General features: G+C 40.7%; 1 protein-coding gene across 4 annotated transcripts in view; it reads right to left on the bottom strand.

The window, feature by feature from the left end:
- The window catches only part of SLC4A4 (solute carrier family 4 member 4), a 357,043-nt gene that overhangs the window by 283,812 nt on the left and 48,621 nt on the right, over nucleotides 1–24,610 (bottom strand). For all 4 annotated transcript variants that reach the window (XM_032632939.1, XM_032632937.1, XM_032632936.1 and 1 more), the window contains exons 2-3: nucleotides 21,144–21,217; nucleotides 1,240–1,419 (exon numbers count right to left, since the gene is read on the bottom strand). In XM_032632939.1, coding sequence (XP_032488830.1) covers nucleotides 1,240–1,419; nucleotides 21,144–21,216 — 253 coding nt within the window. In that variant the 5' untranslated portion in view covers nucleotide 21,217. The remainder of the gene's footprint in view (nucleotides 1–1,239; nucleotides 1,420–21,143; nucleotides 21,218–24,610) is intronic.

Here is a 24,610-nt window from a genome sequence, read left to right as displayed (position 1 = left end):
GTGAAAAGCACAGAACTCTTGCCTCCTGCCCTCTGGTCCCATCTAAGTCTTACATTTATTCCAACACTTTAAAATTATAATATAGTGGAACATCTCCAAACTGTCCTCAAAACTTTCCTCTTCAATTTGGTGGTCCACCTGATGGCTCCTCTCAGCATAAGTACCTCTCTAGCTGCTAAGCCACCTGTTCAGCTCCAGGAGAGAGACTATAAAAAAAAATTCACAGATCCACACCACTACACTTCACACCCTCTTTAATTTAACTCTGTAAATTCACTTTTCAACACACCTGAGCTGTTAATTCTAATTTGGCCTCTCATCACCTGCAAAGACTGAACTGGATCTTTATCTCCACCACCCATAATAAAGCGTTCTATTGCAGGTTCCAGACTTCTGCAAGTGTAGCAAAGAGAGGAAGAACTGTGCTGAGAGCTCTGCCAACATGAAAAGCTGTCACTATGTAACTCCTGTTGGGGAATCTTCCCAAATTGGCATACGTTTCTACTGCTTCTCCCTTCTACAGCATATATTCATGTTCCCTTCAGCCACAAAGCTGCCCCGATAGCCAAACGTTCTCCATATCAAAAGGAACCAAAGCAAGAGACACATACACCTAAACACACATCCACCCTAGCGTTTGAATCCAAGGATGTGCTTTGACCTCCTGCTATTCTGTTCCTAATAACACCTCTATCCAAAGTATGATATCTAATAGGTTCAACCTTTCAAGAGCTGTGTCACTCTATATCCTTCTCTGATTTTCAGGATGCTTTCCCACTATTCCTTTTTAAATCAACCTGGCTAAATGCCACCTATATTCCTATAAATGTCATATATATACATATATATATATATATATTTCTCATCTTGACCTACTATCTTAATACAACCTATTGCTAAGCAGGAACAATCCAAAAATTTCTTGAAGAATCTCCCAGTTACTGTTGATAACTGCAGTTAAATACTATCTATAACATTCTGTCCTCCTTCACTAGTCAAAACACACAACCACGCCTAAACTCTGTCACATCTTTTCTGACCAGCTCAGAATTTTACCAGATCTCCTCCTAGACCAACCTGCTGGGACAAGAAAAGCCTCTCCAGAGACATTACGCTTTAGAGGCCACCACTCCGGTATCGCTGCGTCCCTCCCTGTTAGCCACAAGATCTTGACACGTGTCTTTCCCCAGGCTGCGGGAGTGAAGCAGAGAGAGGCACCCACACCCAGGGAGTACTCACTGAGAGGCTTTAGGATGCTGCTACTGGACTCATCCGCGTTCTCCACATCGGACTTGTCAGAGTAGTTCTCAGAGATTCTCTCCTTTTCCTTCTTTTCTCTGTGCCCTGCCTTTCTCTTGTGACGTCTCCTTCTCCTGTAGCTCTTTGGCACATGGACCCCGATGTAGATGGTGTGGTGGCCTGAGGAAGGTACACAAATCACCAGTCATTTCAAATCACAGTCTCCGCTGCACAGAAATTGCACAAGACCCACAGGTCAGAAAAAAATGTCTATGAATTCAACACTACCATTCCATATTTGACAAATAAACTGGAAAAATAAAATCTTCTCCCAATTTTCATTGCGCTAGACTGTAAATCAACCTGTTGGTTGGCACTAGGATTCAGTGACGGTGTGCTCTAATTCTATCCAGAGAGCCCTCTTTGTTTAGGAAAGTCAAAGAATACTGAACCGGAAATCAGGAATCCTTGATTCTGGCCATACCTCTGCCATCAATGAGCTATCTGACCTTGAGCCTGTCCCTTAGCCATTCCAGGCCTCAATCTCATCATTTATATAAAGAGAGGTTTAAATTGGGTAATCCCTAGAGGCCCTTCCAGTGCTAACTTTCCTGGAATCTGTGATTATACTGAACACAGTGATGAAAAAGGAGCTCTTGGAACTGTAGGGAGGGCGGGGGTAGGGGGGAGATCTAACTCAAAGGTCAAGAGGTCATTCTGCTGGGTATAAGGTTTTACACTAAAACTTATTTTACCCAATCAGCAGAATAGAGACTTAGAACTGGGACAAACTAAGAAAAAATAAGACATACTTGGAGAGAAAATTTTAGAAATACTCAAATGTTCATACTAGGAAACAGCTAAAATGAATGTCAGCTACAGTGCCATTCTCATTTTTCTTTTTTCGTTTGCAAAAGTTTCTAAAAACTGGTTGTTGCAGTGATAAAAATAAACCCAGCCCAGTAAAGATTGCCTTGAAGAGAAGGGCATGAGGAAAAAAGATTGTGAAATGCTTTTAGTTCTCTAGATGGAAGGAGCTGCAAAACTGACAAGTGGTATTATTTTTACAAAATCTGATAAGACAGAAAAAAAAAGGGAACTCAAAGTTCTACATTTTTTTTTTAATTGGAAAACTTTTACTTTCACTTTATATACGGTCTAACTTCTGAATGCGGGAACCACCATTTCGGAAGTAATGTGAAAACTACTTTTTTTTTTGAATTGCAAATAGGAATTGCAAAAAAGATGAGATAATCTACGGATTTCCTTTCCCATTCTGGCATTATTCCTTGATGACCACTTTACAGTGCTGCAGACAATATCACACACCCACATGCAATACACATACATGCAAATGTCTGATGTAAATGCTGTGAATTCCTTTCCACGGTAACTCATCAGGCATATCTAAAAACACCATAATCCACAGGGTTGTTCCCTTAAACTGGAAGGATTAAAACAATTATATCAAGAAAGAGGTTCCAACCAAGGAATGCAGAACCCTAGGTTAATGGGTAAGCATTCAAAAGAAAATATCTCATACTTGGAATGAAGTTGGAGGCATCTACATAAAACATGAAGCACCAGCCCCCAGCACACACACAGATATGCACACAGACACACACGCCAACTCAACTACTAAAAAGCACAGTGAAATTCTCCTCACAGAATGTGTGCCAATGAGAAATTTATCATGTCTATCCATTTACAAGCAAATTGTTCTCATGGGAAAGCTATATTATACTAGGAAGTAGGAAATGTCTCAGAAACAATGTGAATTAAGAAACAGTGTCAATTGTTTCCTGCCCTCCAGTTACTGAGGGAGTCCTGCAGCTTTATCTCAAGTCACACAATATATGTAAGCAAAGCCAACCAATTTCTTCAGTAAATCAAACTCTGAAAGCTTGATTGCCTTCGTTCAAGAAATAGGAAAACATCATGAAAAAAACTAAGAGGTTGAAAAAAAATTTTTTAACCTGTCACATTAAACATTTTCTTATTTTGTTATACAGCAGAAACTAACACACCATTGTAAAGAATTATACTCCAAAAAGATGTTCAAAAACATATTTTCTTATTAAAAAATGGTAACCAAGCAATAAAAAAAAATGTAGTGGCTAAGCAACAAGCAATAAAAAAAAATGTAGTGGCTAAGCAACATGAGTCAAATTGATGTTACATAGAAAGATTTTTTTAATGTATTTACACAAATCTGCATAGTATATTTGATAAATCATTTAAAAGACAGTTTACATGGGCTGATAAGATTTTAAGGTAAGATTTCTGGCTATAAAGTGTTGTTGTCAACCCAACAAAAGAGTTGGGACGATTCAGAAGGTGAGTTTTCAAAGCCCGGGAGAGAAAGGTACCTTACCTTCAGAAACCTAACCGGAGCCGTCATCACCATAAAAATGGTGCCACTGTATACGCATCATGATCACAGGCCTCCTCCCTGCCTTAGGAATAAGATTCAGCTTATCCCCATCTCTTCCCGCCCCTCCCTCAGATGCTCCCCCAACCCCGCCGACTTTCCCACAGGTGGGGAAGTTTCAGACACGATGCTGCACCATGAAGCCCAGGTACCAACAGTGAATATGGTTCCTTTTAAGACAGCCCGGGGCTTCCCTGGTGGCGCAGTGGTTGAGAGTCCACCTGCCGATGCAGTGGACACGGGTTCGTGCCCCAGTCCGGGAAGATCCCACATACTGTGGAGCGGCTGGGCCCGTGAGCCATGGCCGCTGGGCCTGCGCGTCCGGAGCCCGTGCTCCGCAACGGGAGAGGCCACAAAAGGGAGAGGCCAGCGTACCGCAAAAAAAAAAAAAAAGACAGCCCCTATTTCAGACATTTTTATCAGCTTTATTAAGGTATAATTCTTCACATACCATAAAGTTCACTCATTTTAAGGGTTCATATTCAATGACTTTTAGTATATTTACAGCGTTGGGCAAGCATCACCATAATCCAATTTCAGAACCTGTCGACCAATCCAAAAAGATCCCTCATGCTCATCTGCAGTCACTCTCTGTTCCCTGTTCCCACTCCTATCCCTTACTAACACTCTTAGGCTTTTTTTTTTTTTTTTGCGGTATGTGGGCCTCTCACTGTTGTGCGGCCTCTCCCGTTGCAGAACACAGGCTCCGGACGCGCAGGCTCAGCAGCCATGGCTCACGGGCCCAGCCGCTCTGCGGCATGTGGGATCTTCCCAGACCAGGGCATGAACCCGTGTCCCCTGCATCGGCAGGTGGACTCTCAACCACTGCGCCACCAGGGAAGCCCTCTTAGGCGTTTTTTTATACTCTCAGTGATGGCCTCTGGGAAGCTACAATTCTCTGGTAACCACACGGCTATGAATTTTGGGGGGGATCCTTACAGCACAGTAAAATAGAATACGCCTTGGGTGAGGAAGCTCACGCCTTGGGTGAGGAAGCTCTCGCCTTCCAAGAGCTGCCAAACGAAACCAGGGCACTGAGCTGAGCAATTCAAAATGCAAAGCATTTTCCTTTTCCTCTCGTACATTACGGGTAACTACATTTTCCTTTTCTGTCTTTGTTCAGATAAAGGAAAAGGAACAGGGTCCTGAGGTTAAACAAGCCTTTAGGACCTCAGAGACAGTGTTTGTGTTTCATCAATTACTTCTCAACCTCTTTTCATTTCAGCTTCTTTGCCCACCAGAAGAGAGGAAGGCAGCCTCACTTTGGTGACTGGGGGAAAGGCATGCTTTCTCAAAATGATGACCAAATCGTTCATAAGCTGTATGTGCTAAGTACCAAAAATACCAGAAATAAAATAAGCTGGAATGAAAGCATTCTTACCACCTCCACAAAATACCTGTCTTTAGAGTCAATAGAAGCAGCATTACTGATTTTTTTAAAAAATGCTATTGTTGATAAGAATATCATAGGTGATCTCAATATTTATTTTCATTAAAATATCTTTACCTGTCTCAGAGATAGGCCATGAAGATTGATGGCTATTTTTAAAATTACAACTCCCCAAATGACACCAAGCGGTGGAAGGTGTAGTATTATTTTACATGTAAAATGCAAAGGAGAAACTTGATAGACAAGATTTCTAATTCAGCAAGAGTCTACAAAACAGTAAGATGCTCAGAAAATCAGGGACGATTACCTGCTTAATTTATGAGTGAATTTTAGGCGCAAAAGAAAAAAAATTCTCTGGTAGAAATGTCAGTAAAAACTTCTTCCAAAGATAATGTAAAAAGAAGAAGGAGCAAAAGAAAAATTTTAATAGGTAGAATTCAAAAGGAAATGGTGATTGTTTTAAATGTTATTAAAATAAAGGTTACATTCTTGCTACTCAAAATTTTGTAAAGTAAAACTACTGGAATCTACATTTGACAGTGTTCACTTAGGTGTGAGTCAAAGGGCATTCAGTCCTTGATTTGGCAGTGGCCTCAGTAACATGTGTTCAAATAAATACCCTGCATGCCTTTCTCTGACAGATGGTGCAAGTTCCCAACAAACTCTAAATGTCTTGGGAATATCTCACAATCCATCCACAGCCAGTACTACTGGGAAGAAAACATGGTTTTCCTGGTTATCTCTGACCATCAGAAATCATCACTAGGTGATCCCTGTTTCTTCCATCCTCACGTGCTCCACCTCAGGTGAAAGCAGGAGTCCTGCCATGTTATCATGTCCACTTCTCCCAATTCCTAAAATATTTCTAAACTAACAGCACTGAGAGCTGCTATCATGATTTCAGGCCACCAGAGAACTTTTACAGCTAGTAACTCTGTAGCCATTCATGTTAAAGAGGCTTTCACATATACCCACTTCCCTACCAATGATGATTTAGGACTTTGTAGAATCAAACCCATCAAATGAGCCAAACTAAAATTTTTGCAGTGGACTGAGTGGTTAACAACATATGCCTCTCTATGCAGGATAGATCATTAGCTCCTTTAGGAAACATGGTGCTGTGTTTATACATACAGATGATAGCAGCCATTTATGGAATTCTTACAAATATGCCAGGTTCTGGCTAGGTCTCCTACTTCTATTACCTCATGCAATCCTCACAACTGCACGAATTAAATACTGTCATTATCCGCATTGTACAGGCAAAGAAACCAAGGTTCAGGGAAGTCAAGGATATTGTCACCAGCTAACCCAATAAAATCCCACAGGAGAAATATCTCTCAGGTCACAACATCAAGAAGAGTGAGTGCTTCATTACTGCTTTGGTAGTGCTTTGTTTGTTTTTAGGGTGGTTTTTTTTTTTGTAATGTACACTATATTTACACTACCTTATAATTGACTGTGTTTCCTTCCTCATGCTGACTGCTAGAAATAGAAGAGACAAATCTCGGGCCAACCGGTAATAGGTAGACAGAGTTTCGTGACGTGAATTTTAAACATGAACCTTGCTATTCCAACTTTTTACCCGTTATTTTCCCTTCACATTAAACCTTTTTGGAATAAAGCAGTATGCAAATATTTTTTAAGACCTGAGATGTCAGTACGGGGGGTAGAAGCTGTGGATGGCTGGGGGTGGCTGTGAGGGAAGGTAGATTTCTAGGCAGAGATTCTACTTGTCCTCTGGTGATCCTTTAGCTACAGTTAAATCTATAGGCCTAAATCTCTGCCCAGAAATCTACCTTCCCTCACAGCCACCCCCAGCCTCCTACAGAACTTCTCTAATACTGAGGGATGTTGCCAATTTGATTTTTATCCACATTGTTGCTCTTTCTATAATCAATGGAATTTCTGTTCTCTCCAGTTCGAAGCAAAGATTCCATGACACTTGGCAATTTACATCATTCTTTCAGAACTAATCAGCAATATTCCCCAAATATAAATTAAATTCTGCCTTCTTTGGCTTATCTAAAGAACAAAATTGAGTTATTTGTAGTGAGGTGGATGGACCTAGAGTCTGTCATACAGAGTGAAGTAAAAGAGAAAAACAAATACCGTATGCTAACACATATATATGGAATCTAAAAAAAAAAAAAATGAAATAAAGATGCAGACCTACTAGAGAACAGACTTCAGGACACGGGGTGGGGGGAAGGGTAAGCTGGGACAAAGTGAGAGAGTGGCATGGACATATATACACTATCAAACATAAAATAGATAGCTAGTGGGAAGCAGCCGCATAGCACAGGGAGATCAGCTCGGTGCTTTGTGACAACCTAGAGGGGTGGGATAGGGAGGGTGGGAGGGAGGGAGATGCAAGAGGGAAGAGATATGAGGATATGTGTATATGTATAGCTGATTCACTTTGTTATATAGCAGAAACTAACACACCACTGTAAAGCAATTATACTCCAATAAAGATGTTAAAAAAAAAAGAGAGAAGAAGATAAAATAATGATAATTAAAAAAATAAAGTAACCTGGTCTTATGCCAAGATGCCTAAAACACGTTGTAGCTATTGCCGAGGGGGATATAGGGGAGGGAGGCAAATTTAAGAGATATGTATTATTTCTTTTCAATTATGAAGAGAACACTGTTGGAAGAGGAGGCAAAGACCCTGGATGAGTGATAGATTATTAAAAAGATGTTGTGAAGACTTTACTTCTTGGACCAAAACGAATCATGAAGGTTTTTTAGAAGTACATGCATAAGAAACCTTAAACAGAATCACAGTATCAAGTCCAGATGCCACAGACGTTGTGTGTTTGGCACTTTATATAATAAGAAATAGATCAGTATGTCTAATCCTAAATACTTTAATAAATGAATTGCTAGTGTATTACTCACAAACCCATAAGAGTGTCCATAACCAGTTCTATTAAGAAATAATCATAGCAACACTGCTAATTTACTTGAGCATAAATACCAGTTCATGAAAAGAAAACTCACTTTGAAAGGCATGATGTAATTTTGCAGTTAACAGAGGGTAAGTCAGCCCTTGGTTAGATGTTTGCATGAGGGTCCACACTTCAAACTGACACCACTACTCAGGACAACAGATGATTTTTATTTCTGTATTTTGGATAGGGGCAACTTTTCACATAGAAAAAAAAATAATAATGCATGTGTTTATTAATAGGTAATTGCATGCTACATATGTAATCTATTTATAGGCCATTTTGAATGCTGATTAGTAATCTATTTTATTATTAATGCTACCAATTACACTTAGGAGCAGGCATGCAAGTAAATAAATAGTAAAAGTGATGAAAAACAGGGAAATACTTTTCTTCCCACTGAACTGCATGGGAATTTTGTTCACTGAAACCCTCCCAGAAATCCTTAAGGCAACTTGGGGTTCCCCCAAGCAAGACTGATAAGAAATCTTAGCTTGTTACCTGGTGTTTACTGAGCACAGTACTTTTAATATTTAATATTTGATGCTGATAATCACGATGATGATAACAATCTCTAGGCAAGAACAAACAGCACAAGGAAAAGGTCTCAAATAGGAGATGAGCTTATGGTGACTTAGCTAAATTCTCATCTTAAAGGACAAGCGAAAGCTCAGGAAACTTCTGCACCTGCCTTATAAGTGCTCATTTTTAGCAAAACAGTCCTAATCACAGTGTTTAGGTAAAGGTGAGGACCCTATGACCACACACTGAGGTTAAGTTTCCATTACAGCTTCCATTACTAATAGCTGATAACAGAAGCTAAACTAACCAGCACTGTGTGAAGTCTGAATTAGTGAGTATTTTTTAAAGAAATGCAACCTTATTATTCTCAGTGGTCATTCATTATTTGAAGATATCTAGGCCAGAACAACCACTTGAAGGCAGTACAGGAACCTACCTTGATGAATAAACAGGACTAAAAATCACCTTATATCATTTATAAACTGCAGCTCCTGAAGTGCTCCACAATCAATAAAAAGCTGCTTCTCCAAAGTAATTTTAACTTTGCTCTAGCAAAACCTCTTTTATATTCATATCTGTAGATATAAAATACCTATATTTATACCTACGGCTATACATTTATATTGAGATTTTTATATATATTATATTATGTTCTATTATATATATATATAATCTCTATGTATAGAGATAGGCATTTTTAAGGACAATCCGAATCCAATAGTGTCAATAAAGTGTCTTTTCCAATGTGTCTGGTGCACAAAGGTAAGTGTTGTTCTTATATCTCCCTCCTATTTCCAAAGGGGAAGAAACAAAGTACTATTTCTCCTCCTTCCCACTCCCCTTGAGCCCGGATAATAACTTGTGAACACTCTCTGTTCTCCAGCTAAGGCACTCCGGAACACTCACTCTGTGCAGGACAAAATAGCCAACTTTAGATCAAGTCTGACTCGTCCCTCAGCTTTTTTTTAGTCATTATGCAGAGGTTAACTGTGCAGCAGAGGCAATACCTTCCATGACCTCAATCTTCCCTCACCCGGCCCAGGAACAAATGCCGTGCCATGTCCACCCTGCTCTGGGAGGGTCTCCCCCAGAGCTTTCATGCCGTGAGTGCCGACCCCCAGGGCTCAGGTCTGTTGTCCTTTTACTTGACAGCACAGAGGAGAGTGGAGCCAAAAGGCCTGGGAAGGCCAGAGCCAGGCAGGGCAGGGCTAAGAGCCAAGAGGAGCCACCCAATAGGAAGAGGTGAAACCTTGACTCATCCTGACATCCCAGAACCCCGAAAGAGCTGGAGCATTTTAATGTGCAGTACACATGCAGTCAGACAAAATCCACCTGTGAGCCAAACACAGAGAAATGACAGTTTCCATTATCTCTCTTGTGGTCACCATTTGCACAACTGAATGGCAAGTGGGACTGGAAGAGAGAAAACAATGGCTAATCCAATGGTCATTGATAACCGGATTTGCAATTGCAGCCAGAGAGGCAGCTTAGACAGACACATAAATGCGCACATTCACACTCTCATTCTAACCACATTGTTCATCTCCGACTCTATTCTGGCTTCCCTTTTAGCACTGGCCTAAGCCCTGGCTGGGCAATAGGAAGAGTGGTCTTTAGTCGCTATAGACAGATAATCCACCATATAGTCAATGCACTCACGGCTAATCAGGTATCACTAATATTAGTTCACATAATTCCTTCCTCTCACATACCTGTATATAGGTAAATGAGATGTGGATAATGCCATGGGGCTAAAACAATGACCAAGAACTAGGGAAAGTGCTTCGAGAGACTTAAACGAGCCTAGTTAAGGCCAATCCCAGAAGCTTCATGACTGTGGTTTTCCACATGTACCCAGAATAGAGGACAACATTCACTGACACCGCAGCTCATAATCATACTTTTAGAGTTGAAATGACCTTAAAGATCACCTGATTAAACCTCTTCATGTACCAATGAACCAACTAAAGCCAAATAATTAATGACATAGAGGCCGGGATTCTTGGTGCTCCTGGTTATATAAGGTTTCCTTTCCTACTTTCTTACTACCATGGTACCAGTCCCCGACACTACCCCCCATTTTCCATTGTCTGCAAAATACAGTCAAGGAGGGAAAAGGTAATCGATTCGGCCTTTCAAGTTAGCAACTACCTAGAAGACAAAAAGGGCTCAGGAATTCTTGAAAATGTTTCTGTCTTATAACCAGAGAATGACAAGTTTAAATCCACAGCCCTTAGTAACCATAAACGGCCCCAGAACATGAAGACGTTCTGGCTCTGACATCTGTCCTCCCACGAGCATCTGCGGTCATGCAAACAATGAGGCCAGCCAGGCTTCTGTCTTCTTTCTCTCTCACCTTTTCATAAGCTCTCCCAACACCTTTTATTCTTCTCCAGTTAGTTCTTTCTACCCCCTATTCTTCCAGGCGCTTCTTTAAGCTCTCATCCATCTCCTTTTCTAAATTCCTTTCCCGCTCCAGAGGAACCAGACTTCAAGCACACTTTTTTGGAATGAGTACTGCCCTGGGAAAGTCAAGAAGCTTGCCTTCCTTGTACTAGTTCTTCCCAATTACCATCAGCGTTACTGCAAGCAAATCACTTTACCTTCTCCAAGGCTCATCTCTCCATGTGTAAGGTGAGAACGTTGAGCTACATTTTCTCTAAAATCCTTTCTAGCTCTAAAAATTCTACAAGAATTCTAAGTATTCTAATTGGTTAAGTGTAATGGAGCACATAGGGGAAAGGCCAAAAGTTTTCTACTATTTCTCCAGGTCCCTTCGCCACTTCTTTTTTTTTTTTTTTTGCGGTACGCGGGTCTCTCACTGTTGTGGCCTCTCCCGTTGCAGAGCACAGGCTCCGGACGCGCAGGCTCAGCGGCCATGGCTCACGGGCCCACCCACTCCACGGCATGTGGGATCTTCCCGGACCGGGGCACCAACCCGTGTCCCCTGCATCGGCAGGCGGACTCTCAACCACTGTGCCACCAGGGAAGCCCCCTTCGCCACTTCTTATGAGGATAGCTTTCTCTTCGGGCACTCTTCAGTCTACTCCGATTTGACTCTTTACTAACCATGCCACCCAGATTGCTAACAAAAGCCACCAAGCACTTTTTTCTGCCAAAGCCACTGGTTACTTTTCGCTCCTCATCTACTTGACTCCAGGCAGCACTCAGCACTGTCGGTCACTGGCTCCTTGCTGAAAATGCTCTTCTCTTGGCCTCAGACACACACTTTTCTTGGTTACCCTCCAGCTTCTATGATTGCTCCTTCTCAGTCTCCAAAGGTTGGCAGAGCAGAGCCCCGCCCAGTCCTCTTCTCATTCTATTCTCTCCCCTTGGTAATGTCATCCATTCCTATGGCTTGAAATGCTAGCTATCTCCCTGGGATTCCAAAACTTACATCTCCATCCCTGCCCTTTCTTTTTAGCTCCAGTTGTGTAGCCAAGCGCCTGCTTTAGAGTTCTACTTGGATGTTTCACAGGGGCCTCAGACTCAGAAAGCTGAATGCCTACCATCCTCCACTACTATTCCTCCAGTGTTCCCCATCGTACAAATGGCACATAAGTCTCCCAAATTGCTCATAGCACAAATCCAGAAGCAATCACCCCCACCCACCCATCTGTCCATCAGCAAGTCCTGGCAATTCAACCCATCTTTTTGTCCCTCTACTCTAACCCAAAATCATCTCTCAGCTGAATCTTAGCAACAGTGTCTCCACTTTTATCTTTGCCCTGTTGGGAAGCTCTCTCCACCCATGAGCCAAAGAGATATTTTTTAAAATGCAAATTTTGTCTTGTCACTTCCCTGCTTACAACCCTCTGCAGTGGCTCCCCAGTGCACCCTCAATAAAATCCTAAATCCTTAGCATAGTATAAAAGGCCATGAATTATCTGGGTTCCATCCACTTCAGGCCACTCTCTCCCTATTCATGTAGTCTAGCCACATGGGCTTTATTTTCACTTCTCAAACAGGTCTACCTCTTTCTCACCACTGGGCCTTCACACACCCTGCCTGGGAGGCTTCCCTCATTCCTGACCTAGCTAACCCTCTTCACCCTTTAGGTCTCAACTTAATGTCACTCTATGGGAGATACATACCTTGGTTTCCCATGTAAACTCACCCACCTACACGATACACTCTCTAAATTATCACATCAAACAACCTTGTGTCCTTAATTAATGACTGGTTTATTTGACCGCACATTAATTATGTCCCTAATTGGAATATATTATCACTTTCAATGATACATATGAGCCTGAAAAAGCAACATATTAAAGCTTATATATCTGCAACTGTAGGTTACCATTTTGATAAGCTTAAAGAAAAAGTTAATAAAAGCACTGTCCATCAGAGTTAATAAGAAGAGTTAACATAGATATTAACCAACTAATTTGTTAATCACCAGTTATCAGTACTAGCTTTAGTCTGAAAGCATTCTGCAGTCACAGCAAGCCCTGGTGAGAAAGGGTTAAGCACAAAGATAAATCACCTGCAAGGAATATAACCAAGGAAGATAACATCTTAAATTTACAGGGTTCATTCTGGGGATTTCAAATTAGTTTCCTTATATCCCTAGCAAGACTAGGAGATAAGGAAGCACCAATGCTGTTTCTTTGTATGAAAAACTGAGATTCAGAAATTAAGTAATTCGTCAATGGCTTACTGCAAATATCAAAGTATTTTTCTGGTGTTATCCAAGAATCCTTAGAGCATCTCTAGCAGGTGGATAAGAAGATAGGTTATTAACTGCACTCTGTACAAAGGAAATATAACCACACAAACATGATTGGCCTCATGTTACCCAGTAAGGCGGGGCAGAGCCAAGAACAGAAATAGGTCCTGAGACTCCTGGTTCCCCACCATGTTCTTTAACCCACAGCAGACTGAATAAAAGTATCTCAACCCAGATACCGACAGAATTTGCCAAATACCTATATCCATTGGATTTGACTGTGAGCTTTCATTTAACATCCAAGACATTGTCTTTATTTTTCAACAGGGATAGAATCGTGTTGAAATTTTAATAATCAACTGGAGAGTAGGGTGGTGATTTAACTAATCCATAAATGCGAGATTCTGGCCCTCTAAAGCTGATATGTTGGCCAATTTTACTAAAATTCAAACACTCGTTTTTATTTCCAGAAGTTTTGGCCTTGTAAAAGTTATTGAGTATCCCACCATGAAAAGAGTTGGTAAAATCACGTCCGGAGAGGTTTAAGTAAAGTCTGTTCTCCTTTCAAAGTCAATACAGTATCAAGAAAGGTGAACATGTTGGATATTGCACTTAGGATAGCTTGCCTTGTAGTTCTAACTCTATAGAAAGGTAAAAACAATTAACCAGATTTAAAAGCTTTTGCAGCTATTCAGGGAAGGGAGTTATTTAAGTCGCCTCTACTGCTGATTTAATGGATGTCACTCACCACCCTCCCTCCCTTCACCTTCATCCCACCTGGCAATCAGCAGCTTCAGAGGTACAATATTTGGAACCTCCTGTGAACTCCTGCCATGGCAGGCTCTCACCTCAGTCCCCTAAATGCTATCAGGCAAAAAAGTAAAACAAAACAAAACAAAACCAGATCCCAGCAGTATGCTCACTGGAGCAATGGGAGAGCCTCAAGTGAGCTTTATTCAGTTTTATTCCATTCTTACTCTACTCTCCCTCATCAGTCCCAATTTTCAATTCCCCCAGTGACTCTGAATCTTGTAATGATGAAAACGGAGAAATACTTAGCTCAGGTTTGAATACTTGGTATTACTTCTATACTATTGAATAATCTCATTGAAATGGCACCTAAATTACATAACAGCCAGTAGTGGACAGAATTACCCTAGTCTATGCTGCAGAGCAAGGAAGGGAAAAAAAGAAAAAATATATATATACATATTTATACATATTACATATATAATAGACCCTTGAATCCTCCTCATTGGTAGGAAAATATCATACACTTTAATCTGTTTTCCAGAAAAAGTAACTTTGCAGGTTTTATTAGACAGTGGGCATGCGTTTGTAATTTACCCTGTATGCAATCATAGTTAGTGTGTCTCTTGAAAAATGAGACAGTTTCACAAACTAGGGGTAATGTCTGTCGGAGCAGACTAACCATGGAAATCAGATCTCACGCCCAGAGCTTAAAGGGAATCAGAATGAGTCCAAAGAGAAATAAACAGCAGGCCTCAGGAAACTTCTCTTGACCTTTCTAGCTTTCCTTTTCCAATACAAGAAGCAGTAGGTAAGCGTGGTTATTAGGAAGGCAAGGGATAGATGCCTTGCTAAGATGAATTAAGCAAATAACAAACATCATTTCGGTCAGTTCGAATTTTTTGGAATGATAATCATCATGGAAAATTATTGGTGAGGGGAATTCCCTGGTGGTCCAGTGGTTAGGACTCTGTGCTTTCACTGTTGTGGGCCCAGGTTCAATCCCTGGTCAGGGAACTAATATCCCACAAGCCACAATGCGCCAAAAAAAAAAAAAATTATTGGTGAGACTGTATCAATCAGAAAGCAAAAGGACAGACAGTGGTACAGTATAAAGCACTCCTATGCCTAATGCCAGGTACAGCAGCAACATTATTTCTGTTAATTATTTAAACAGTTCTATGGTGAATGACATGTTCTATTATTCTCATTTTACAGAACTGAGAAATTCAAAATCCAAACTCTTAAGTTTCGTCCTTCATTTATGCAATGCTTCAGCAACACAGCAAGTTTTAAACTTTTATTTCCAAACCGATGCTTAGCCACTCTGCTTTAATAACACATGAATAACACAAATGACAGAGACTCCCAAAATTAAATATGAAATAATATGTCTCAAAAATATGAGCAGAGGGGCTTCCCTGGTGGCGCAGTGGTTGAGAGTCCGCCTGCCGATGCAGGGGACACGGGTTTGTGCCCCGGTCTGGGAAGATCCCACATGCCGCGGAGCGGCTGGGCCCGTGAGCCATGGCCGCTAAGCCTGCGCGTCCAGAGCCTGTGCTCCGCAACGGGAGAGGCCACAGCAGTGAGAGGCCCGCATACCGCAAAAAAAAATATGAGCAGATACAAAGCTTTGAAAAAGAAACTCAACTATAGACAAAATATGCTCCAAGTGTATTATTTCTGAATCCTTGTAAAACACAACTCAAGTACCAAGTTCAATTTTGTATGCCTCTTGCCATAAAAGAATGTAGTCACCTAGGACAGAAAGTGGCTTCCAGAGGGCTTTAGCCGGTACTACACTACCAGGGAATTCTCTACAACTGGAAAACTCTGGGAAGGGATGTCTGACTCCAGTTTCAAAAACCCATGGAATTACCATCCAAGAAATCTATATACAAATATTTAATGTCACTGACACAGCAGGAGGTGTCAGAGAGCTAAGTATTGCCTGCTTTAGGCCCTCTGGCGGGCTTTCAGCTGGAGCCACAAGGAGAAAGCAGCAGGACACTGGGAAAGGTCTGCGTGGGCTCAACATGCTCTGGGAACCCAAGCATCAACCCTTAAACACCTCACCGCATTTCCTTCAAGCTCTCCAACGTGTGGATACATTGTCTCTTTCAAGAAGCCTTTTCCTTCAGCAATATTTGCCCAAGTATTTCCTCTGTACACACTGTTTCGGAGCAATTAGAGGGAACAGGAGGGAGGAGGTCAGCAAAATGCAACCGGACACTTACATCCTGCGCTCAGAATAGCGCCAGCTTGGACTCAGCCCCTCCCTTCCCAGCTGATAGGTTTTCATTCACTCCTTCTCGGCAATTACGTTTTTGACCATTGTAATTATTAACAAATGTCCACCAGGCCCCACTTTTTCTTTAGCATACTACCTCCTCCAATACACATAAATACATCATCACAATATCCTCTAGTGAAAAATAGGTTTAAGTCATTATGATTTCATGTCTGTAAAATGTTGAGATCCTGACCTCCAAAAATACAAAAGCCACCATTTCATCATTTTAGTCTCTCTCCTTAAAATACAGAGCAGAGGAAGGAAGAAGAATAAGGTTGGAGGTGTTTTAGGGGCTTCTTTTTCTTATCAATATAAATGATATAAATATATCAATGATCTTTGCAAAATCAAATGGGATTAATAGCAAACATAGGATCATCAGAGACTATATCATCTCATTTGACTAAGAGAAGTAAGAGAACCAAATTTCTAACTAAAAAAATTTAAACAAAGATTTTAGAGGACTATATAAAGTAATTCTATATATGCTTCATTTAGTTTATTTACACATTCATTTATTCATTCTTTTTTTTAACAAAATATTTAGTGAACGTCTACTTTGTTCCAGACCCTGTCCAACTTTTTAACTTTTATTTCCCTAAAAATAACCTTCCTGTAAATTCCATGCATTTTCAACCATACTCTCTCTCTTAATATCCATCAGTAGACATGAGAATTTGTAGAATTATTCTTCCATTTGGACAGATGGGAGCACACTTCCTTTTGGACTTGGTTTTCAATGGAAGAGGAAAACCACCCCAATATATCATAATGGCATTTAGAGCACCGATCAAACTTCAGAAATGCAGACCCATTTCAGCCAATATTGTCTTGCTGTACTTTATGCTTCCTGAGTTGCTGGGTAGGCTTGATGTTAAGAAAAGGCCCCTCCTCATGAAGTCAGAGTTGCCAAGGCTTGCTGGGGAGTTACCTAGCCTTGCAGAGCCAAGGCTTTATCTCGAGGATAAGGTGGAGTTTGCTCTTTTTCCCCTATTGCAAAATATGAGAATATTAAGTAATCTGTTTATATCATACGGATCCAAAATCCTGGCTGACTTTTTAACGGATAAAATATCCACAGAATTTCTTCCTCTAGAAAAAGCTACCTGGGATCTTTCTTCCTATCTCAACCCCGGTTCACCCAACAAAGTTTGCCAATTTCCATTAAGTGTGTTTGAAATGAAAAATCAGTCTTGTTCGTCATAGTGGGCATTTCTGGGTCACTCTGGTAATGTCAATTTGTCATTTATAGACCAATTCTGTGGAAATGTCTGGGCGGGAGCCTTTTGGAACAGAAACAAATAAGATATCTGAAATGTTACAAATTTTAAATGAGTTTATCCACAGTAACCACTCTATGCCAAAAATGTTAGCTTTACAAAACACAGTAGAAGGTAGCCACTGAAAGAACAGACATACAAGCCTCTCTTTATTTTAAAGATTAAATTCGACACTTGGTTTCCTTTCTCAAGAGTATCTTTTTAAACCATTAACACAAATGCACAGGAGGCAAATTATGTGAAAACGAGCTTTAGGTCTTTAAATATATATCTCACATAGATAAATTCATTATTTAAACAGAAGATGACTCCTCTTCTGACTCACTCTATTCTTAGTGAGTTTTGCAGCTGATGGTTTTCTCTTGAGTTTTTAGAATGTGGATTAAGTGTCACACCACCCACTGAGAGTAAAGTTGAAGCAGGTGAACTGAGGGTATGGTTGGAAATCTCAACCTGTCTCCCCTGCTCAGAGCTACAGCATTAGAAAGAACTACCAGGGAGCATCTGACTCTTCTTGCCTTCAGGCTGAGCTGAATCCAGTCACCCCAAACTGAGCGACCTTAAGAAGAATTTTCCAAGCATAAACATTTCAGAGTAACTAGAGTTACTGGAAGTCACCCTAATAATCATTTAATGGGAGTGCAGCTTATTTGTGCAAATTACTTTAAGAAACAAAGTTTTATCTTAAGTTCACTTGTGCCAAGTGTGCTGCAATATACTTCAACCATGTTTATCCAAGAAGCCAAGAGAAATAAATACTTGGATAAAAGGAAACACATTTGATAACAGAAATGTTAGGTGTTCCAGCTCCTTCTTCTTCACCACACACATGCTTAAGGAAGGAAGCCCCTCAGCTCCTTGCCCTTTGAATTTCTGATCCTTAAACCTGGAGCACTTACTTCCGCCATAAATGTACCAGAAACTCAGCTACTTCGTAACAAAAATAACAGTCTGCTTTCCTTCAAGTACACTCTATGCAATTAAAAATATGAGACAGACTCACATCCTTGTGGAAAGCATTCCCATCAAAATCTTGATTAGAAGTCTTGACAGTCAAGTCATCTGTTTCTTCACTCTCAACCACTGGGACCATGAATAAGCCATCAAGCCCATCTCCATTTCAACCTCTTTACACTTTCACCTAGAGTTACTACAAAATTTAAGTGCTAGGTGAGAAAGTGGATGAAGCCAGGTGAGAAAATGGGAGGGTCAACTGGGAGGGCACTGAATTAGAAACAACAGTTCCTAATTACTGTTTCATGACTTCTGCTATAAGGAGCCCACACTGTTGGATGTTCTCCACCAAATAATGGCCATAAGCAACCATCCTACAGGGCCTCAGGATTCAACCACAGGCAGCTAGCTAAACATGCTTTGAAAGAAATGTAATCAACCCAAGCTCCACTCAATGTGAAAGATAATCATTAAAACAGAAGTCTTACCAGAAGAGGAAAATACACAAAATCCATGTGGCAAGTTGAGTCATCACAAAGACAATTTTACAGATATCTCTACCTTTTGCCTTTTTTGTTTCTCCATAAAGAAACCCAGCTACAGATTTGTGTGCTATTCATTACAGTGTTGTCTTAATTTTGTGCTCGAAAATCAAGGGAAAAACTTCTTAGTCAAAGGCTTAAGAAACCCATGTACAATATCCTACTGCAGTAGAGTGCTGTCAGTCCTATAGACCTTACAAATTCAAGAGGTGATTTACATCTCCTGTGAACTTAGGTAGAAGGTTATTCTCAAGGAACACACACACACACAGTACACATCTCACCCTCACGCTTTCTCACAGATTTTTCTACTTTAATTGTCCTCAAATTATAGGATATTTGCTCATTCCTACAATATTTCTTATATTCATATGCTATAACTTTAAGATTCTTATCTCCCCTTTGACACTGGGACAGTGACAGAGTCAGCACAATGAAGACTTAGCAGCATGGATTACTAGAATCTTCAGACAAAAGTTTCACTATTTTGCTTTCACTAACTTGGCATTTTCCCACAGTCATGTTGTAAAAGTGCAAGGAACCCATAAAACAATATGAAAGAAAATATTGTGGTTTCCTTTTTCCTAAGAAACGTAGGCATCAAATTCTTATTATTCAGTCTCAAGAGCATACATGTGGCAGGTAGGGAGATGGGGGGCTGGGGGAACCAACACTCGAGCACTACAGGGTCAGAAGAAACTTACCAAGGAAACATAATGGCCACACTATTCACACTATCCCAGGTGGCACAGGAGTATCACTTGCCTGGGACCTGGTGTTCAGTCTGGTTGACGAATTACTCCAGAACACACAGCATCCACCTTCTTTTTCCCAACTCCACCACCCGTCTGGTCCAAGTCTTTGGTAGGCATTAAGTAATTACCAAATGGTACCCATCAGACTGGAGTTTCCAAAATACATATGAATCCTTTCTCAGGTGATTTTAAAGGGCAGAATTTAAGACATGGTTCACCAGGAAGTCTTACTTAACTTTATGAGTACTTTCTAGAACCTTGATTATTTTTAAAACTGTCATTATAAATGTTGTATACCTGTCACGCCTTCAAATAATTATTTTAATAAATATTAATTAAGCCCTGCCTTATGACTGTCAAATAAACAGTATTATTCCCACATCATTGATAAGTCAAGAGACAAGAGAAGAAAAGGCACACTGAAAGCACCGTAGCACCAGCTAAAATTTAACTCTTATTTGATTTTCAACTGGCACTAGAGAACATTAATAAAAGAGGTCCTAGAGATTTTTTAAGTAAAAACTGCTTGTCTCAGAAACTAACACACCATTGTAAAGCAATTATACTCCAATAAAGATGTTAAAAAAATAAAAAGAGTAAGAGCGACAACATCAAGAAAGGGTCTGCAGATATAGATATTGAAAAGATAATAATAGAATATTATAATAGACTTTTGGATAGTAAAAAAATAAACTACCCAAACTCAGTCCAAAAGTGTATAGATACAGTGAATAGATAAATGTATTCATTCATTAAATAAACTGCATTTGTAATTAAGAACTTTCCCACAAAGAAAAGTAGCCCCAAGTGGCTTCCCTGTAAAAAAAAAAAAAAAAAAAAAAAATGCTTGTCCATCTTTTCTTAACTGAGACACATCCATAATTACCACTCTTTAACTCCTCAGCTTAGCCCCATGTTTCCTGCAGTAATGGTATCGTTCTCTCTCTGCAACATCTGTTTTTCTACCCTGCAGGCTATAAGAAAGAATATTAGAAGATACTGCCAAATACATTTATATAAATCTAGCAGCTTCCTTGAATTAGTCATTGGAAGGTAGTTAATATTATCTGGCAAAATATTTATTTTTGACAGAGAGGCACAGCTAACATAGGCACCTGCTTCAAAGTAAGACCTTTTTGTTGTTGTTGTCAACCATGCGGGACAACACTGATTCAGATTCTGATGGTCCACGGAAGTTCTTAGAATTACTCTGTGTTGAAGCAAAATGTGGAGATTAATGAAACTCCACAGATAGGCTTGGGTTTTTAACTTCAAAATTATAAGATACATGAAATGCATGAGTGCTATTATTTACAAAGACATATGTATATGAATATACACTTCCCCAGACCCAGCGAGCTCACCTTCTACTTCTTCTTCATCACACACATGCTTAAGGAAGGAAGCCCCTCTGTCCAGGACAGCTTCATCCTCCATCCTATAGTAATAAAAAAGAAAAAAAGAATGCTCAGACTTCTCCTGGAGTGAGCCACTGGACACAGCCCAGCTTCTGGGCAGGTGAACCTGCAAGCTGCTGTTCATGTTAACAGGGCAGAGTCCCTCTTCCTTTGGTGTCTGCTGCTGCTTCACTCCTTCAGCTCCTCTTATTGGTGCTTGAGAATATGCCGGTCCCACATAGCTTCAGTTCTAACCTTGACAGGGCACCCACAGGGACAGGTAAGAGAAAATCATCTCGATCCTTTAGGCTGGATGCTGGGGGTTCTCCCCTTCGGGATGCGCCCCCAAAAAAAGATGAAAGGAAAAAAAAATACCAAGAGAGGAAGTTTGGTGTGCCTGGAGTGCTCGTGATGATCGTTTGTGGAAATCCAGCTTCAGTGCTTAGCTCTTTAAACACCCACTGCATAAAAATGTATACCCTCACACACACACGCACACATGCACACCCACCCACGCACAGAAAGCGACAGGGAGTCAGGCTAGTGCACAGTGGAAGCCTAGCTTCCAGCCAGCCTCTTAATACCAGCACAGCCCAGTGTTCTCTGTTGAGTGGCAAGCTTTGAGTCACATGTTGGCCTTACGGAAATCTGACATCTGAGGATTATCCAGCAACCCAGCTTCGGCAACAGTCACATATATATGCCACCCATTCATTCATTTTCCACATTCTTAATCACACGTCTCTCTCTATGTATATCTGTCCCGTTAACTCTTCCCTGAAGGGCATAAAGTTCTTCATTTTGTAGCCACATTATGCTGTCCTCCTGTCTCCTTACATAATAGGATGTCTGCAATTTCCTATGCTAAATAAGACTTCAGGATCCAACCAAGTAAGGACAGCGTTTGTACGGCCTCCAGATGCCAAACATGTCTCTGGTTTATAGAATAAGTTAAGGTTTATTTCCATATTCTGTGACTTCTTTTCATTGCATTAACTTTGACATACAGAATTCCATGAACTCTATTTATAGTGAAAGCAGAAAGAAATCCCGAATTGCTCAAATGCTGCTTGTGTCATACCGGTCTAGAAACAAAGAACGTTCTCTGAGGACAGCTGTCCTATGTCATACCGTACATGAGCTCTATCAGAGAGTGAAATGTTCACTCTGTATTCCATTCATCCAATTATATGCTCGGGTATTGAATACTGTACTGTAGGTCTGTTTTCCATACTGTCTGTATAACTTATTCTTGTGCTTCCCATATTTGTTATCATCTATGTGATATGCACTGAATCTTTTTCTTCCTTTCTATTTTAGGAGCATCTCACAAAGCAACCATCTGAGCTTAAAAAGTCAGAAATATGGTGTCAGGTAGACCCGGATTCAAAAAACCTAGTTCTACCTCTTAGTATTTCTATCACCTAGAGCAAAGTATCCAACTTTTTTGAGCCTTGGTTTTACCATCTCCAAAATAGGGGGAAATAATATCAACCTTGTAGGAAATTCAAATCAGGTAACACACATGAAAGCACTCAGTTTTGTGCCTAGCACCTGTTACATGTTTAATAATGGTTTGTTTCCTTCCTTTCTTCTTCACCTGACCTTTATTGGTAGACAATGCCATTAAGAAACTCATTACTTTTGGAAACTTGCAGAATATCCTTTTTCAGGGATATGGGTCTTATACGTAAAAGTTCATCTTTTTTCCTTTTCTCTACTCAAATTAAAAATATAAAGCTAAATAAAAACAGGACATGGATCAGCCAGCAGGATCACAGTAGAAAAGAAAATGCCTTGAAGATCTGAGAGGTCAAGTCAGTTACTGGCCTCTGTGAGCCTCTGGTTCCCATGAAGATTAAATAATCCAACATATTTACTGATTCAGCAAATATTTATTTAGCGTCTGCTATGTTCCTGGCACTCTTGAGAGGGAGGGGAATACATTTTTGAATAAGGCAGACAAAATGTCTCAAAAACTAATAATAAATAGATGAACAAGGTAATCTTAGCATTAATTGCTTTGCAGAAAAAAATAATAATAAGGCAGGGGGCTACTTAGCATAAGGTGGTTCAGATGTGGATTCTGAGGAGGTGACATTTGAGCAAACATGAAAATGACAGGAAGGAACCAGGCATTTGACAATCTGAGGGCAGAACATTCCAAGCAAAGGGAATAGCAAGGGCAAAGGCCTTAAGGTGGGAAGAAGTTTAGCATGTTATAGGAACAGAGCAAGGTCAGTGAGCCTGCACAGATAGACAGGAGATCAACCGGAGGTGACAATGCAGGAGGGAATCAGGGACATGCAGCTCATGGTAAGAAGTTAGAATTTTAGGTGTTACAGCAGCCTCTGAAGAGTTTCAAGATGGAAAGTGACTTGAGCTGTTTTGCCTTTTAAAGGATCACTCTGGGGCTTCCCTGGTGGCGCAGTGGTTGAGAGTCCACCTGCCGATGCAGGGGACACGGGTTCGTGCCCCCATCTGGGAGGATCCCACATGCCGCGGAGCGGCTGGGCCCCTGAGCCATGGCCGCTGAGCCTGCGCGTCCGGAGCCTGTGCTCCGCAACGGGAGAGGCCACAGCAGTAAGAGGCCTGCGTACTGCAAAGGGGAAAAAAAATAAAATAAAATAAAAATAATAATAAAGGATCACTCCGGCTGCTATGTGAAAAGTGCATAGTCAGGAGACAAAAGAAACTAACAAACTATCTCAGGAGCCCAGGGAAGACTATGGGAGAAACAGGTTTCAGGGGAGGAACCAAGGGTTCTTTTCTGGCCACTTTATGGTTGAGATGCTTATTATATATTAAAAAAGAACTGTCAGGCACACAACTAGATGGAGGTCTAAGGCTAGAGCTCAGAAGCCTAAGGTTGGAGATAAAAATTGGGGAATCAATGAATAAAGCTAGTATCTGAAGCTATTACTAGATGAAATTCAGGAATAAAATACAGAAATAGAGGAGTTGACCTAAGATCCTATGCCAGGCATGCCAACATTTACAAGCAGAGCAGAGGAACAAAAGCAGTCAATGAGGTAAGAGGAAAACCAGGACAGAGTGATGTCAAGGAAGTTGAGGAAAGAGGAGAGGGCCATTATCGAGAGGCTGAGAAAGACCGAGACAGAGAAGAAAAACTTGGGTTTGGCAATATGGAAGTCATTGGTAACGATGACCAAAGTACTTCAAACATACCATGCACAGTGCTAGACACACAAGCAGTATTCAGTCATTCCCTCTTCTCTTTCCTGCCCTCCTCCATTCATTCATTCAGTAAATATTTGCTGAGTACCTACTAGGTGCCAGGCACCCTTCTGGGCACTGGAGATACAGTGATGAGCAAGACAGACAGAGGCTCTAGTGTAATCATATCTGCCTTCTCGAAGACTTCCCCTAGCAATCTGAGGGCTGGTCCAAAGAACAAGACCCCATCAGTAATG

Source organism: Phocoena sinus, chromosome 5 (assembly GCF_008692025.1).
Source record: "Phocoena sinus isolate mPhoSin1 chromosome 5, mPhoSin1.pri, whole genome shotgun sequence".
In the NCBI taxonomy this organism is placed as follows: Eukaryota; Metazoa; Chordata; class Mammalia; order Artiodactyla; family Phocoenidae; genus Phocoena; species Phocoena sinus.
The sequence above is the reverse complement of the archived record's forward strand: the minus strand, read 5'-3'. Positions and strand labels throughout refer to the sequence as shown.